The 14,339-nt window shown below is 46.0% G+C and overlaps 4 protein-coding genes across 24 annotated transcripts in view; all 4 read left to right on the top strand.

Moving 5' to 3' along the window:
* Positions 1-278: 278 nt before the first annotated feature.
* stam2 (signal transducing adaptor molecule (SH3 domain and ITAM motif) 2) lies at positions 279-4,862 on the top strand. Of its 2 annotated transcripts, none has more exons than XM_061287854.1 (14): positions 279-464; positions 885-969; positions 1,058-1,133; positions 1,627-1,722; positions 1,832-1,966; positions 2,137-2,215; positions 2,331-2,505; positions 2,593-2,699; positions 2,778-2,860; positions 3,013-3,100; positions 3,177-3,231; positions 3,300-3,444; positions 3,755-3,909; positions 3,982-4,862. In XM_061287854.1, the coding sequence occupies exons 1-14, from the start codon at positions 425-427 to the stop codon at positions 4,178-4,180; spliced, it is 1,518 nt and encodes a 505-aa protein (XP_061143838.1). In that variant the 5' UTR covers positions 279-424; the 3' UTR covers positions 4,181-4,862. The 2 variants fall into 2 exon arrangements, with proteins under 2 accessions (XP_061143838.1, XP_061143837.1); XM_061287853.1 differs by having other exon boundaries at positions 1,829-1,966.
* A 457-nt stretch (positions 4,863-5,319) lies between these two features.
* cacnb4a (calcium channel, voltage-dependent, beta 4a subunit) lies at positions 5,320-10,308 on the top strand. Its single transcript, XM_061287017.1, has 14 exons — positions 5,320-5,535; positions 5,962-6,045; positions 7,003-7,122; positions 7,197-7,319; positions 7,398-7,525; positions 7,612-7,688; positions 7,780-7,799; positions 7,861-7,941; positions 8,171-8,229; positions 8,313-8,422; positions 9,136-9,287; positions 9,344-9,439; positions 9,522-9,689; positions 9,758-10,308. The coding sequence occupies exons 1-14, from the start codon at positions 5,473-5,475 to the stop codon at positions 9,977-9,979; spliced, it is 1,503 nt and encodes a 500-aa protein (XP_061143001.1). The 5' UTR covers positions 5,320-5,472; the 3' UTR covers positions 9,980-10,308.
* A 285-nt stretch (positions 10,309-10,593) lies between these two features.
* arl5a (ADP-ribosylation factor-like 5A) lies at positions 10,594-12,908 on the top strand. Its single transcript, XM_061287013.1, has 6 exons — positions 10,594-10,941; positions 11,485-11,545; positions 11,731-11,878; positions 12,085-12,168; positions 12,239-12,390; positions 12,480-12,908. The coding sequence occupies exons 1-6, from the start codon at positions 10,896-10,898 to the stop codon at positions 12,526-12,528; spliced, it is 540 nt and encodes a 179-aa protein (XP_061142997.1). The 5' UTR covers positions 10,594-10,895; the 3' UTR covers positions 12,529-12,908.
* Positions 12,909-14,042: 1,134 nt separating this feature from the next.
* neb (nebulin) overlaps positions 14,043-14,339 on the top strand; it is a 43,727-nt gene continuing 43,430 nt past the window's right edge. For all 20 annotated transcript variants that reach the window (XM_061286989.1, XM_061287005.1, XM_061287007.1 and 17 more), the window contains exon 1: positions 14,043-14,178. The gene's annotated coding sequence lies outside the window, so the exon portion shown is untranslated. The remainder of the gene's footprint in view (positions 14,179-14,339) is intronic.

The following is a 14,339-nucleotide window of genomic DNA, read 5'->3' as shown; positions in this document are numbered from 1 at the left end:
TGTACTATTGTGTTATGAAGTAATCAATTGCACTCCACAACCTAAAGTTATATCTATTTACAAATACAGAATGCAGAAATTTGGATGGATAAATTAATCAACTAATAAATTTAAATTACGATAAGATGAATAATTAATTGGAATCACTCGCTTGGTAATTACGCGGTATTTAATGCAGGTCTTTTGATGACAGTAATGTGCCAGTTCAGTTTGGCAGCCGAAAAGCAACAAAGTTAAAAAATAATAATAATAATTAAAAAAAAAAAAAACGGTCAGGCATCGCCAGAGACGACTAAGTTTCCGGAAGTACTACGAGCGTGACTTCACAGGACAAGGAAGCGTTATTTATTTTGCTCTTATTTTTCGTCTAACTTGGCTGACAACCCCGCTTAACCGCTTGGATCCCTTCTGGTAACTCTTTATTATGCCCTTTTTTGCCTCCAACCCATTTGACCAAGATGTGGGTAAGTGAATCTCTGCTTTTGTTTTGATGCATAGAGGTCCACTTGTTGCTAATGTTAGCTAGACTTTCTTTATTGCTGGCTCTGGCGTCTTTTTAAGTGACCGTCGACAGCTCAAAAGTGTCATGTCAGTGTGTGCAAATGGAGATTAAACGATCAAATTCTCATGAACGAGTTGCTTTCAAGACTTAAAGCGTACACAATGGAATTCAAACACACTCACTGGCCATTCCTTAATATGTGTCATGATCACCTGATTGGAATTAGGTCAGCAAAAAACGGATAGACACTCGAAGCTTTATAACACTTTGGATTCAATATGGATCATATTAAACGTGTAATGTCAGTTATACATTGGTATTGACACTGCAACAAGAAGTTATGTATTATTTTGGCCCACCCTGTACATTAAAATCTTTGCAGAGAAGGCGACCAATGAAGCCAACACGACAGAAGAATGGACTGTTATTATGGACATCTGCGATAGAATTGGAACGACACCTAATGGGTACACATTGAGTGGGAAAAAACAACAACCATGATTATTATTATTATTATTTCTAGTGGTGATTTCTCTGCTGTTTTCTTGAATGCAGACCTAAAGATGCGCTGAGGTCCATCACAAAGAGATTGAACCACAAAGTACCTCATGTGGCCATGCAGGCCCTCAATGTGAGTTTGTTACGTGTATCATGTCATCATCATAGACACAATATGACATCAGCCCTTTGGCACAGCAAAACTTTATTGTGCATAATAGAATGTATCTGTCACTGGCAAAGAAAACAAACTGCATCACCACCTTATGAGCCATCAAAGACACAAAACCACGACCCATTAGCGTTTTTCCCAGAACTCAACATTGGCTTCGTTATTCGTAAAATACTATTGTAACTTTTACCTTTATAATTACAAATGGAATAACTCTCTGCACTTTTCATAATTAATAGTACATCATTTAAAATCATTTTCAGAACTAAATACACAAAAATGAGTTTTGAAAAAAAATATTAAAAAACATATAAATCCAAATTTTATATAATAATAAATGATATTATATATTAATAAAATATATATTTTTATTCTACCCACAAACATGTTTTTTTTTATGGCTAGAGTAACCAATTGTTAGTCGTGTGACTGTGAAAGTCGTTTTGTCTTTCAGTTGCTGGCCGCATGCGTGTCCAACTGTGGCAAAATCTTCCACTTGGAGGTCTGCTCACGGGAGTTTATGGGTGATGTCCGCAGCATGCTGACCAAAGTATGTGCACTCATTGCAAGCATGCATACGTGTCATTGAAGGAGTCTCGAATGTAGCCGGGCTCCGAACGAAGATTGTAAAGTGCCATCGTTCGTGTTGGCTTCAGCAGGCGCACCCGAAAATGTGCGACAAGCTGAAGGAGCTGATGTTGGAGTGGGCTGACAACTTCCAGGGGGATCCTCAGCTCAGCCTGATCGGCGCCACCGTCAAGACCCTGAAAGAGGACGGTGTCATCTTCTCGGAAGTAAGTTACCTGGGAGTTCAAATGGGAACGCAAATGCAGTTTCTCAGGGGACAGCTCGACATTTTTACATCAGGCCAGATGGTTTGAAGGCGGTCAGTTGTTGACAGCAAGCAGAGGCGGCCAACCTCTCTCACCCTTTTGTTGACCTTCTCTTCCTGTGTACTCCGCAGGGGTCCGGCGGGAAGGACGGCAGCTCTCCTGCCGGGAGCAAAGCCCCGGATGACGACGATGACGATGACCTGACCAAAGGTAGATTCATGCGAGTTTGTTTGATTGTTTTTCTGTTATTATTCACTCCTCAAAGGTGCTGTCAAGTATTTGTATTCATCTCTATGTTGTGACTTAATTTTCTTCCGCCTGGCAGCTATCGAGCTGTCCCTGCAGGACCAGAAACACGATGCCGGCGATCCACCCGGTTACGGCAGCAGTGACCTGGCAAGGGAAGTGCGCAAGGTCCGAGCGCTGTACGACTTTGAAGCAGCCGAGGACAACGAGCTCACCTTCAAAGCCGGAGAGATTATCCTGGTCTTGGACGACAGGTTGGGATGAAGGAATGACTTTCAAATCTGTAAAGTTGCTGAGGTCAATTGGGAATTCAATTTGTCTGCTGGGTTCTGCCCCTGCAGTGATCCAAACTGGTGGAAAGGCGAGAACCACCTTGGCGTGGGTCTGTTCCCATCCAATTTTGTCACCAGCAGCCTGAACACCAGCCTGAACAGTGAATCAGAAACAGGTCAGTAGCGCCTCCTGCTGGAGCACTAGAAATATTGCAAGGTTTTGTGTCTTTTTTTTTTTTTTTTTCCTGCCACAGTGTCTTCAGGTGAGAAAGTGGTCCATTCGGAGGAGTTGATTGCCCAAGCCGAAAGTGAACCTGCGTCCATCTTCATTGATGAGGTTTGAAAGTGGAATATTCTTGATCATGTGTGACTTCTCTCACTAGTTCGTTCACAATCACAGTAACCTTGCACAACAGAAACAAACAGAACCTTGTCGGAAATGCGCATTTTCAAGCAAACACGCCGAACGTCTTTTGTTTGCCGTCGCAGGCGAAGATGGACAGATCATTGGCGCTGCTGCGGAACCTTGACCCGGCAGATCAGACTTCAGACCCGCTTGAGCTGATCCAGCTGGAAGGTATAAAGCCTCACCCTCGTGTAAACCCGGATGCCGTTTTTGATGATGCTTCTTCCACCTGCGTGTGATTGAACAGACGCTTGCGAGCAGATGAACCCCATTATCGACGAGAAGCTGGATGAACTGGACCGGTAAGAAGAATTGATCCCGATCTAATCGCTGCCGGCCGCTCGAATAACCTGGCTCCTTCTTGTGACAGGAAACACTCTGAGCTGTCGGAGCTCAACGTGAAGGTTTTGGAAGCTCTGGAGCTCTACACCAAACTTATGAACGAATCGCCCCTGTACCAGTCCTACTCCAAGATGGCCCAGTACGGATCGGCCGCCCCCGCAACCTCCATGCAGGTCAGAACAAGCCGCGCGCCTAAGTGGAAAGTTGCCAAGTCATCTCATCTTTTGCCTTGTGAAGGGTGACGAGTCAATAAAACGCCGGCAAGCAAATTGTCACGGTTGACGGACAGGTCGAAGGCAGACGTAAATGTTGTCAAGCAGAATTCTTGATTTTAAAAATAGTACCAGAATGAAGTCCTCAGTTTCCAATGTCAAGCGTTTTTCTTTCAAAAATATAAAAAAAGGTGTATGCAATCTTATGAGAATCCAGTTTGACAATTTGAAACCTACTGACCGAGTCGTGTCTTTCCATTGCTCACTTCAGGGTTATGCCAGCCAAGCCACGGCCGCCGCCACAGCGGCGCCTTACATGCCCCAAGGGATGCCCCCACCTCAGGCCTACAATTTGCCCAACGACCAGCAGGCGGCGCTGCATTCACTGCCCAACAACTGCCAAGCTGCAGGGCCAACCTACATGAGGTAAGAAGGAAATCCCGCTCTTATTTGACCTCACAATGAATTCATCCAAAACGTCGCCCGTTGCATTGACAGCAGCGGCATCGGCTCCCACCACCAATACGTCAACCAGGCAGCCGGCGGTGCCGTTTACTCGCAAATGCCCGTCGACATGTCGGCCTACCAGAGCGGCGCCGGGCCGCCCGTGTCCTACCCTCCTCCTGCTGCTGCTGCCGCCCCGCAGCACCACCAACACCAGGTGCAAGGGGCATACTACCAACAGCCCCTCCTCTGAACAATAACTTAGACCCATGTGTGTATGTCTGTGTGAGTGTGTTTGTTCTTGGTCTACCTGATGACTACTTCCTGGCTAAAATGGTCCCAGTGGTGAGGATGGACACGCCCACCTTTTTGACTTTTAATACCAAACTCGTTTTTTATTTTAAATTGTCAACGAGCGGATGAAGTATGTAGCCCCTTTCATGCTGGCTGACAAATCCATGAAAAAGGTGTGGCTATCCCAAAGGATTTGTTAATAGTTGACTTGCGAATGTAACTTGGTATCTGAAGCCCCTTTCATGCTGCCAATCATGCTTGTTGTGTTGCTCTTTTGTGTGAAATGAAGCAACAAGAGCAAATGATTGAATGAACATCATCTGAGCCTAAACATCTGACTCTAAAGCAATCATCAACCCCATCAAAATCAGCACTCATCCATTTTCTACCCCCTCAGCTGGTCCCTGTGCTGTACGGCCACACTCTTCTTTTTGTGTATTTTCTCTCCTTAGCTGTGTACATGTTACCACTGGAGGCCTTGTCCACCTGCGTACCAACACAAGCGTGGCTCAGGTGTGCTGCTACTGCTTGTGAATTATGATTAATAATATATATGTGTGTATATATATTCCAAAAAAGTGCTCTTCTACCATTTTATAACTTCAAAAATGTTATTCCAGATAATAAAAAAAATAAACACAGTGTGGCTTTTTTCTTTGGAAGGAAAGGTGCATGTCTAAGATGGCGGCTTGTTAACTGGGCATCATTTATTCACCTGTAGTGACCTTTTCATAAAGCAGCCTTGCTCTTCTCTTTGTGAGGACACGCCACAGGGGATCCTTCGGATCGATCGGTTTGCCACCTGTGTCGCTTTTGTTCCCTTTTTTCATTTGACTTCTTTTTCTTGCATGTGCTGCACTTTGTATGCAGCGGTGTTTGTTTTAAAGTGCTCTATAAATACTGCTGTGTAGTATACAGTATATATACAATTATGTGCAATGTAGTATTTAATTAGTAAATGGAAATAAGTCGTGACATACGTGCGGTCCATGAACGCATCAGCACCGGATGCAAACTCGTCGTGATGTTTGGTGTGGTCAGTGAACGCATCACGAGCAGTGAGGCTGGGCTGTCCGCCACTTTGCATCTTCAGCATCATTCCGCACGGACGGGCCGAGGACCTCCCATCGTTGTCAAGGCGCAATCAAACTGGAGCCGGCGGTGACGTCGGGTCCCCACGCCGGCCAGCAACCACCGGAGTGGAGCGGTGCCGAGCGGCAGCCTCCGCCCTGGACCGACGAGCTGGCAGACATGTCCCGGCACATCTACGGTAGACACGGGCCAACGGACGCAACGCACAAGGCGGCCTTCCAGGTACGTTAAAACATTTCCCATCAACTATTATAATGGATATGTTGCGGACTCAACAGTTCACTTTATCAGTCGGACCTGATGGCATGAAGTTGTGTGGAATAAGGTGAATATCAAAACATTAGGAACAGCACCATTTGTCTTTTAAAGTCAACAAAATGACGTGTTTATAATTAAATCCAATTCATATATGATAAGCATATTTTTCTGCGGAGGGGAGAAAAGACAGGATGCCATTAATTGCTGCCCCTCGCAGACCCCCCAGCAGTCACCCCACAAGCTCAGGTGCAGACCCCTCTCATGTTTAAGTAGGGCAAAAGATAACGATTGGCAAATAGCAGGAATATTAGCAACCTCAATTAAAAATGTCTCCATTAATTTGTGCGTGGAAACGTCCATTTTTCCATGGCTGCTTTTGTTGGGTTTCAGGTGAACGGAGCTACCTACTCCAGGAGGAGTCGACTGAAGCGATCGGATGGCAGCACCACATCTACCAGCTTCATCCTCAGACAGGTACTACCTGCTTCCCTTTTGACATGCATGCTCTTAAGAGCCTCTGGCGGCTGGAATTTACCCCCAGTCGTCTTTTCCGTGGCACCACAAGGCGCTCTAAAGCAGCCATCAGGCTGTCAGGGAGAATTTTTCTTCCTGGTATTTAGGAATAGTGAAAAAAAAAAACAACTCAATATTAATTTGTAAAATTACCATTTCAGCACTTATTTCAGATGTTATTTTAGTTAGTTTTTTTTTTAAATCAAATATTTAAATGTTGATTTTCTTTTTTTTTTTTTTTAAATCATGTACACAATTATTTATATTGGTATTGGCATTGTCGATGTCTTCTCCTGTCCTAACCACAACTTTATTTACAAATAATATGTATACACAACAATTCATCTTTAAACTGTTTTTGTGCAGGATTATTAGGGTCATGCTGTCAGAATAGAAATAATATTTTACGACCAGAAAGTTATTTAATTGTCATAGTTAAGTTTTTGGTTTGTTTAGTTTGACCGAAAAAGGTATTTCTGGAAAAATGTCGTAAGAACAATTTTATTAAAGATTCTTAAAAGTGGAGTCACCGTAGCGAGTGTGCACTATTTTTAGAGAATGCTGGTTAGCGTAGCGATGACCCCTCGAACATGCCGTCAGACGAGAATGCTTTTAACCTTTGACCTCCACTTGGCCCTCAGACACAAGAAGAAGTCGAGATAATCTTTAAGTGTCATGCTACGCTAACCACTTCAATGCTATCAGGGCCAGATTGTATACAGTGTGTGTGTGTGTACATAGTTGCTGACGGTTGTCATAACAACAACCGCCCCCCCCCTTGTTTGCAACTATGGGATGTTTGAAGCGTGCCGGTGACGGCCGCCATTGTGTTTCCATGCTTTGATTTCGACCTCATGAAAATACAGCAGTCATAAAATAAACATTAGCTCACACCTTCATTTTTCTTTGGTTTTCCAGGGTTCCGCCGACTCGTACGCGAGCCGACCATCCGACTCGGACGTTTCCCTGGAGGAGGACAAGGAGGGCGCCAGGCAGGAGCGCGAGCAGCAGGCGCAGATCCAGCTGGAGAGGGCCAAGGTCCGTTTCCATACGCAGGTGCTTGCTTCTCTTATGGTGTGAGTTTCTCGAATTTGTCGTGATGCACGGCGCAGACCAAAGCGGTGGCGTTCGCCGTGAGGACAAACGTCAGCTACTGTGGAGCTCTGGACCAGGATGTCCCCGTAGGAGGCACCGCTGTCTCCTTTGATGCCAAGGACTTTCTCCACATCAAAGAGGTCTCGTCATTTTTTTTTTCCCCCAAATGAATAAACTGTACCTCAAGCCGTCGGTCTCTTTCGGGTGTGCATTTGCAGAAGTACAATAACGAGTGGTGGATCGGTCGCTTGGTGAAAGAAGGCTGTGACGTGGGCTTCGTTCCGAGTCCTCTCAAGCTGGAAAACATTCGGCTGCTACACGACACCAAGCGAGGACGCTTCCAAGGGTCCAGCGCACTCTCCTTTTCCGTAACTTCACTACGTTGAAACAATATTATTAGAATTGATGTTCTTTTTTCCACTTTTGGTACAGCGGTCACAAGTCCAGTGGGAACTCGGCGTCCAGTTTAGGAGACATCGTGTCCTTCAAGGGCACACCAAACAGTACAGGTTGTTCCAAACTAGTTCTGATTTGGTGTTAACTGGTCTGATTGAGTCTTAGCTTTATCGTCCTCATTCCGACTTTTCTTGTCATCAACAGGAAAGCTGAAGCAAAAAGTGGTAAGTTGAACATGATGGTCATTTTTGTGCGCAGATAATGCACTTTTTGTCACGTGTCTAGGCGGAGCACGTGCCCCCGTATGACGTGGTCCCCTCCATGAGGCCAGTGGTCCTGGTGGGCCCGTCGCTTAAAGGCTACGAGGTACCTATGACGTCATGATCATTAATATTTCATAATCATCATCATGGCGGAAGCGGGTTGAGTCGGTTGTCATGGAGTCCCCATCCCTCCCCCTTGCTGCCATCGCCATGGAAACACTCGCCTGTGTAAACGTGCACAAAGGGAATATGAAAACATTTGAAATGCAGGAAGGATGATAAAAGTACTCAAGGCCGTGTGAAACATTTATCACACCCGTCCGTCTGTGCAGGTAACGGACATGATGCAGAAGGCGCTCTTTGACTTCCTGAAGCACAGGTTCGACGGCAGGTGAGCGAGCCCCCGGCAGCCAAACGCGTGACGCGATGGAGGTGTTGCCTGGCTGACCGAGCGGCCGCACGTTGCCTCGGCAGGGTCTCCATCACCAGGGTAACGGCTGACATATCCTTGGCCAAGAGGTCAGTACTAAACAACCCCAGTAAGCGCGCCATCATTGAGAGGTCCAACACCCGCTCCAGCATCGGTAACGCCTCACTCAATGATGTGCATATGTCTTGGAGGTGACTTTGATATGTCTTGGGTGTTTGGCTGAGGGTTCCTTTGACGTGTCTCGAGTTGTCTTGAATGTGTCTTCAAAGTAGCGGTGTCTGATGTGTCTTTGAGGTCTTGTGGAAGTCTTTGAGACTTTGTTGTATCTTTCATGTTTCAGATGGGATTTGAATGAATGTGTCTTTGAGATGTGTTAGTGAGCTATTATGTGACTTGGAAGTTGTCTTGAGTGTGTCTTTGATAGTATATTTGATGATGAATGTTTTGGTGTGTCTTAGTGATGCCTTGATGTCCTGGGTGTGTATTTGATGTGTCTCGTTTATGTGCCTTTTTGTCTTTAATTAGAGGAGATGATGTTTTATAAGCCTCGCTGATGTGTCTTGGATGAATTTGGCATGTCTTGAGTGTTGCTTTGATGCCTTAATGATAGTTTATGCGCCTTGGTTGTCTCGGAGTGGTCTTGCATGTGTTTGACTGTGTCTGTCGGGTTTATTTAAAATGTCTTTGATCAATCTTGGATTGTCTTGGATGCATTTATGAGCTTGGATGTGTCTTAGCAGTGTCTTTGATGCGACTGGATGTCTCCGATTTGGATGGTTTGGTTATGTCCTGGACAAAGTTTGTTGTTTTTCCATGTGTCTTGAAGCTGTCTTTGACGAGTTATCCTTGACATGTCTTTGGGCGTAGCCGAGGTGCAGAGCGAGATTGAGCGCGTCTTTGAGCTGGCGCGTTCGCTGCAGCTGGTAGTGCTGGATGCCGACACCGTCAACCACCCGGCGCAGCTCATCAAGACCTCCTTGGCGCCCATCTTGGTCCACGTCAAAGTGTCCTCTCCCAAGGTGAGCGCCGGCGGATAAAAGAAGGTCCGCGGAGGCTGACACTTGCGTACCTTTAGGTCCTCCAACGTCTCATCAAGTCCCGAGGCAAATCTCAAAGCAAACACTTGAATGTGCAGCTGGTGGCGGCTGAAAAACTTTCCCAGTGTCCTTCTGTAGGTACCCACAGTTTTCCCCCCAGCAGCTTTTCCACGTGATTTTTCCCGTCACCTGTGCCCGTCCGTTCGCTCCCGGCAGGAGATGTTTGACATCATCCTGGACGAGAACCAGCTGGAGGACGCATGCGAGCACCTGGCCGACTACATGGAGGCGTACTGGCGAGCCACGCACGCCCCCTCCATTAACACTACGCCGGGACGCAACCTGAGCTCCACCGCGCTCTCGCCATATCCCGCCGTCATTCAGGTCAATTGTAATAATGATTTGTAATAATAATAATTGTCCTCCAAAACGTGCTCTTTGCATCTCAACAGGCCCAGCGTAAGCGCAACATCAACCCAAACGCAGAGTCACCAGTGGAGCGTCGCAGCCTGATGCCGGCTGACCAGAACTTGCAGAACGAGCGCGCCAGGATGAGTCTTCGCCGGTCGTCGTCGGGTTCCCAGCACGACTGCGACCAGTCGCCTCTGGTGGAGGAGGAGCTCTTCCTTCAAGATCCGTACCAGGACGCTTACCAGCCTCACCGCATGATCTGAAGCAGACTGGATGATGATAGTGATGTCCTAGAGATACGATTTATTTTGTTAGCAATATATCGCAGAGCTTTTTTTGTATTGTAATATCAATAAGTACAGCAATGTGATTAGGTTGGAGTGGGTTTATATTTGCTTACTACCCTCAACCAAGTTGTAGGCATTCATATTAATGTCCAGTGGTAACTTAAATCGCTTGTACGTCAAATCACCTTTTCTTGTTGTAATTCAATCAAAACAACATTAATCACTTCCAGTCCTCACCAAAATATGTAACAGTGTATTTTAATAGGGAAAAATAGAAGCCTACAGTATTGTACTTTCTAAAAACTTGCAGCAATAGTTTAATTAAATTGAATTTAAAGAATGAAGGTGTTTGCTTCGTGACTGATTTCATGCTTTAATTCAATGGACATTGTGTGATCACTTAAAACATATCACATTATATCATGATATTCAGTTGTTTTCCTGGTGTGCTGGAGATATGCAATATTAGATTTAATGACTTATTTTTCCGCTTTTTTTTAATTGTTAATTCTATTTCTAAGCCAAAAATGATTAACTAATCATCAATGCCTGCAAACAATGCTGCGGACTCTTGTCACTGCGCATGCGTATTGACTGCAATCGAGTCAGACGCGCTCCTCTCAGCTGACATTTGCGCTAGCACATTAGCCACCGCGCTAGCTCCGCTACGCCGCTCCCTTTCCAGCAAATTCGTCCACTTTCCCCCTTAATTCCATCTCTTACGTGAAATACACACGTGCGGTGGCGGTTTGTCAACATTCTGTATGGCGTTAAATCGGCCATGGCGCTTGCGTACAAACAAGTTGATTATAGCCCCCTTGCGCTAATTAGCATTTAGGCTAGCTCGCTAGGGAAGTTCCGAGTTTAGCACGGCGCTTCACCTTTTCCAGCCATGGGAATACTTTTCACCAAGTTATGGAGGCTTTTTAACCACCAAGGTAAGAAGAATTACGCCGTTTTTGAGACATGTTGAGAGCTAGGAGACGTGATGCTATCAGGCCTGCGCTAGCAAACACACACACACACACCGTACATCTGTCTTCAATGGAATGCAAGCAGACCCTTCATTAGGTACACCCTTTACTGTATTATAAGTCAATATAACACATTTCCTCGTGGATATGATTGGTGAGTGTACCTAATGTAGTGGCCTCCACATAGGTGATCGATTATTGTGTTTGCTGACCTGCAGGAATGTTGATTAATTCAAAAGGCAGCAAAACTCTACAAAATGTCCCTCTAAAGTCAAAATATCGTGTGATAAAAGTAGCAGTCGTTATTATGAGAATAATGTCCAAATATTAAACGAGCACAGAAGCCGGAGCAGCCCCAGGGTGAAAGTTTTGTGTGTCATTTTAGAAAATTTTATAATGAGGGGAAAAAAAATGAATGTTGGAATTGTGTCAAAATAGAAGATGCAGAACAGCACGACTCAGCATTTTCTGACAACGCTGTAATCAGTGTCATCTTTTGTCTTTCAGAGCACAAAGTCATCATTGTCGGTCTGGACAACGCTGGCAAGACCACCATTCTTTATCAGTTGTGAGTAGTTTGACTTGAGTAGGATTTATATCAATCAACTTTTCATGAGGGCTGAACAAGTACGTAAAAATTGAGGGCATGGCGCCAAAGTTTGGTCATTCTCAGGCTTTTCCGTGAAGATGAGGGTGCAAAGGCCTGTACATCGCCGCTTGCAGCATTCCATTTATTTATTTTTTTGGTCACAGCTCCATGAATGAGGTAGTGCACACGTCCCCCACCATCGGTAGCAACGTGGAGGAGATTGTAGTGAACAACACGCACTTCCTCATGTGGGACATCGGCGGGCAGGAGTCATTGAGGTCATCGTGGAATACCTACTACACAAACACTGAGGTAGCAATTCATTTCTTTTTTGTCTGGATTTCCCTTCTAAGGATGAATCAGTGATTACTATATATGTCCACCAGATGGTGCTATTTCTCCCTTATCTGAGCCTGCAATTAATTTTTACACAGTCTTGCGGGTTTCTGCCTTGCTACTGAAATGATTCTACTTGGAAAACATGATACTAACGAGATATGCGTTTGCTTTCGTTGCAGTTTGTGATCGTGGTGGTGGACAGCACCGACAGGGAAAGAATCTCAGTGACCAAAGAGGAGCTCTACAGGATGCTAGCACATGAGGTAGGAGACAGCACACGCAGGCAGGCAGGTTGGAATATTAGGATGGATGTTGCATTCATATGTGGCGCAGGACCTGAGGAAAGCGGGCCTCCTGGTGTTCGCCAACAAGCAGGACGTGAAGGGCTGCATGTCGGTGGCCGACATCTCGCACAGCCTGCAGCTCACCGCCGTCAAAGACCACCAGTGGCACATCCAAGCCTGCTGCGCCCTCACCGGAGAAGGGTGAGCAACACGCTAGCCGCACGCTGAATACGACAACCATCGAATAACGATTCGAGTCGCGCATCTAAAGTCACGTCTTTCTTCTCCAGCTTGTGTCAGGGTCTGGAGTGGATGATGTCACGCCTACGTGTCAGATGATGGCCTCCGAAGCTTCTGAAGCTGGACTCCGATCGTGATGAGGAAGCTGGCTTGTGCCGAGCCTTTCCTCCTCCACCAAGCTATTTTGAGGACCTTCTCTCTGTCTTGTGTGATAATTTATTGGACCGAGGACTTTATTTAAAGTGCACGCTTTTTCCTTTCGACAAGATGGAGGTCCTCCTGCAGCCCCCCGCGGCCTTGAAATAGTATTCCCGGAGCAGCGACCCCGGTGTCCGGTCCAGTATTGTTTTATCACAGTGCCTGTAGCAACATGGACGCTCGGTGTGATGATGAGGTGGGACTGGTGGGGCTTTAGTCGCACGACTCGGCCCCTGGGGACAAAACCAGTCAATTAAATGTTTTTATCTGTTGATCTCAAATGTGTTCACTGAGAGTTTTCTTTAACAATGATGTCATCACAACCTCATAGGCCCCGCCCCCTCCTATATTGCTATCAAAGGTGAAATTTGTTTCCAAAACAATAACCAGTTTGACAACTGCGTAAGACTCAAAAGACAACTTCACAAGGTCAGAGCAAGTCCAGACAATCAAATGCGCCCCCTGCTGGCAGATATCGATCGCCGCAACCACTCCACTCTATCCTGACTCAATTGTTCCTTTTGGTCCATGCGTCAGCGTAAAGGTCACTTTGCAGGTGCCAGCACCCGCAGGCTGAGCCGTCCGTCACCATTAGTTCAAGACGTGGGCCTCTCCTCCAGGAGGATGAGCACGTTGCTATGGAAACGTAGCCGAGCGGAGCCCAAACAGCAATGACCTATCCCACCTGTCGTCGCCCCGCTAGCCTGCCTCATTCTGGACTTCTGACATCACCCACAAAAAAACAATCATAACATCATGCGTCATCTCAGTTTGTTTTTGTCCTCTCATCAGCTGCTGTGTTCTACTGACCCAACAAATATTTCTGCACACAAATTCACTGTAACGCAAAAAAACATGACACTCTCATGAGTAGAGCCACAAAAAAGTCAGAAAGGACGCACAAAAATCCATGTTGGATTTGAAGCATTTTCGGGTCAGTTTCCAAGGTTCCTTTTTGTCCATTAAACACATTCATTGCATCAAAATGTGTTCTGCAGATCTTATTACAATTTCTGTTCCAGCAAATGAGGACTGAGCCCATTTAATCTCTTATGATCCAAGATTCTCATTCTTCACACGTTGATTTCACACGTGATAAATGTTTAATGAAGCCTCGCTGCAGGCGTTTATGATATCCTGGGACATAGTTTGTCTCTTGGCATCCATCTGACTTCATTCCAGACTGGATCCAAAGGGGGGTGTACCTGGACCTTCACCAACCTGAGACTTCTCCTCTACCACTCCCTTCGATGTTCTATCAAACCCCCGAAAAGCCCTCAAAGCATTTTGTCAACATCCCAATCCGAAAGGCGTCGTCTTCTTTTTTGCTCTGCTGATGCAGTCGGCCTCCCGACAGGTGCTCACCCAAAGGGGATCTCTTTTGCTATATTTAGCGCTTGAAACCCGAGTGACCCCGCTTTGCGATTGGTCACCGGGACCACATGACCACCTGGGTAGAAGTAGCTGTGACTCTGTCACCCAGCGTTTCTCCGGAGGGAAGCTTGGGGGGAGGCTTTGGCGGCTTTTGGGAGACCATTAAAACGCTAACCGGTAAGCGAGCATAAAACGAGAGAACTCTTGGGCACTTTCCTTCTGTTCTGCATGGCTTTTATTTTGCATCCCTAATTGGACCAATCCAGAGGGAGCATCCAGAACTGATCCTGAACTCAACCTGGTCAGGCTTTTAGGATGTTGGCTAGCAGTTTGTTAGT

This window comes from Syngnathus typhle, linkage group LG9, assembly GCF_033458585.1.
Source record: "Syngnathus typhle isolate RoL2023-S1 ecotype Sweden linkage group LG9, RoL_Styp_1.0, whole genome shotgun sequence".
NCBI classification, from domain to species: Eukaryota; Metazoa; Chordata; class Actinopteri; order Syngnathiformes; family Syngnathidae; genus Syngnathus; species Syngnathus typhle.
The sequence above is the reverse complement of the archived record's forward strand: the minus strand, read 5'-3'. Positions and strand labels throughout refer to the sequence as shown.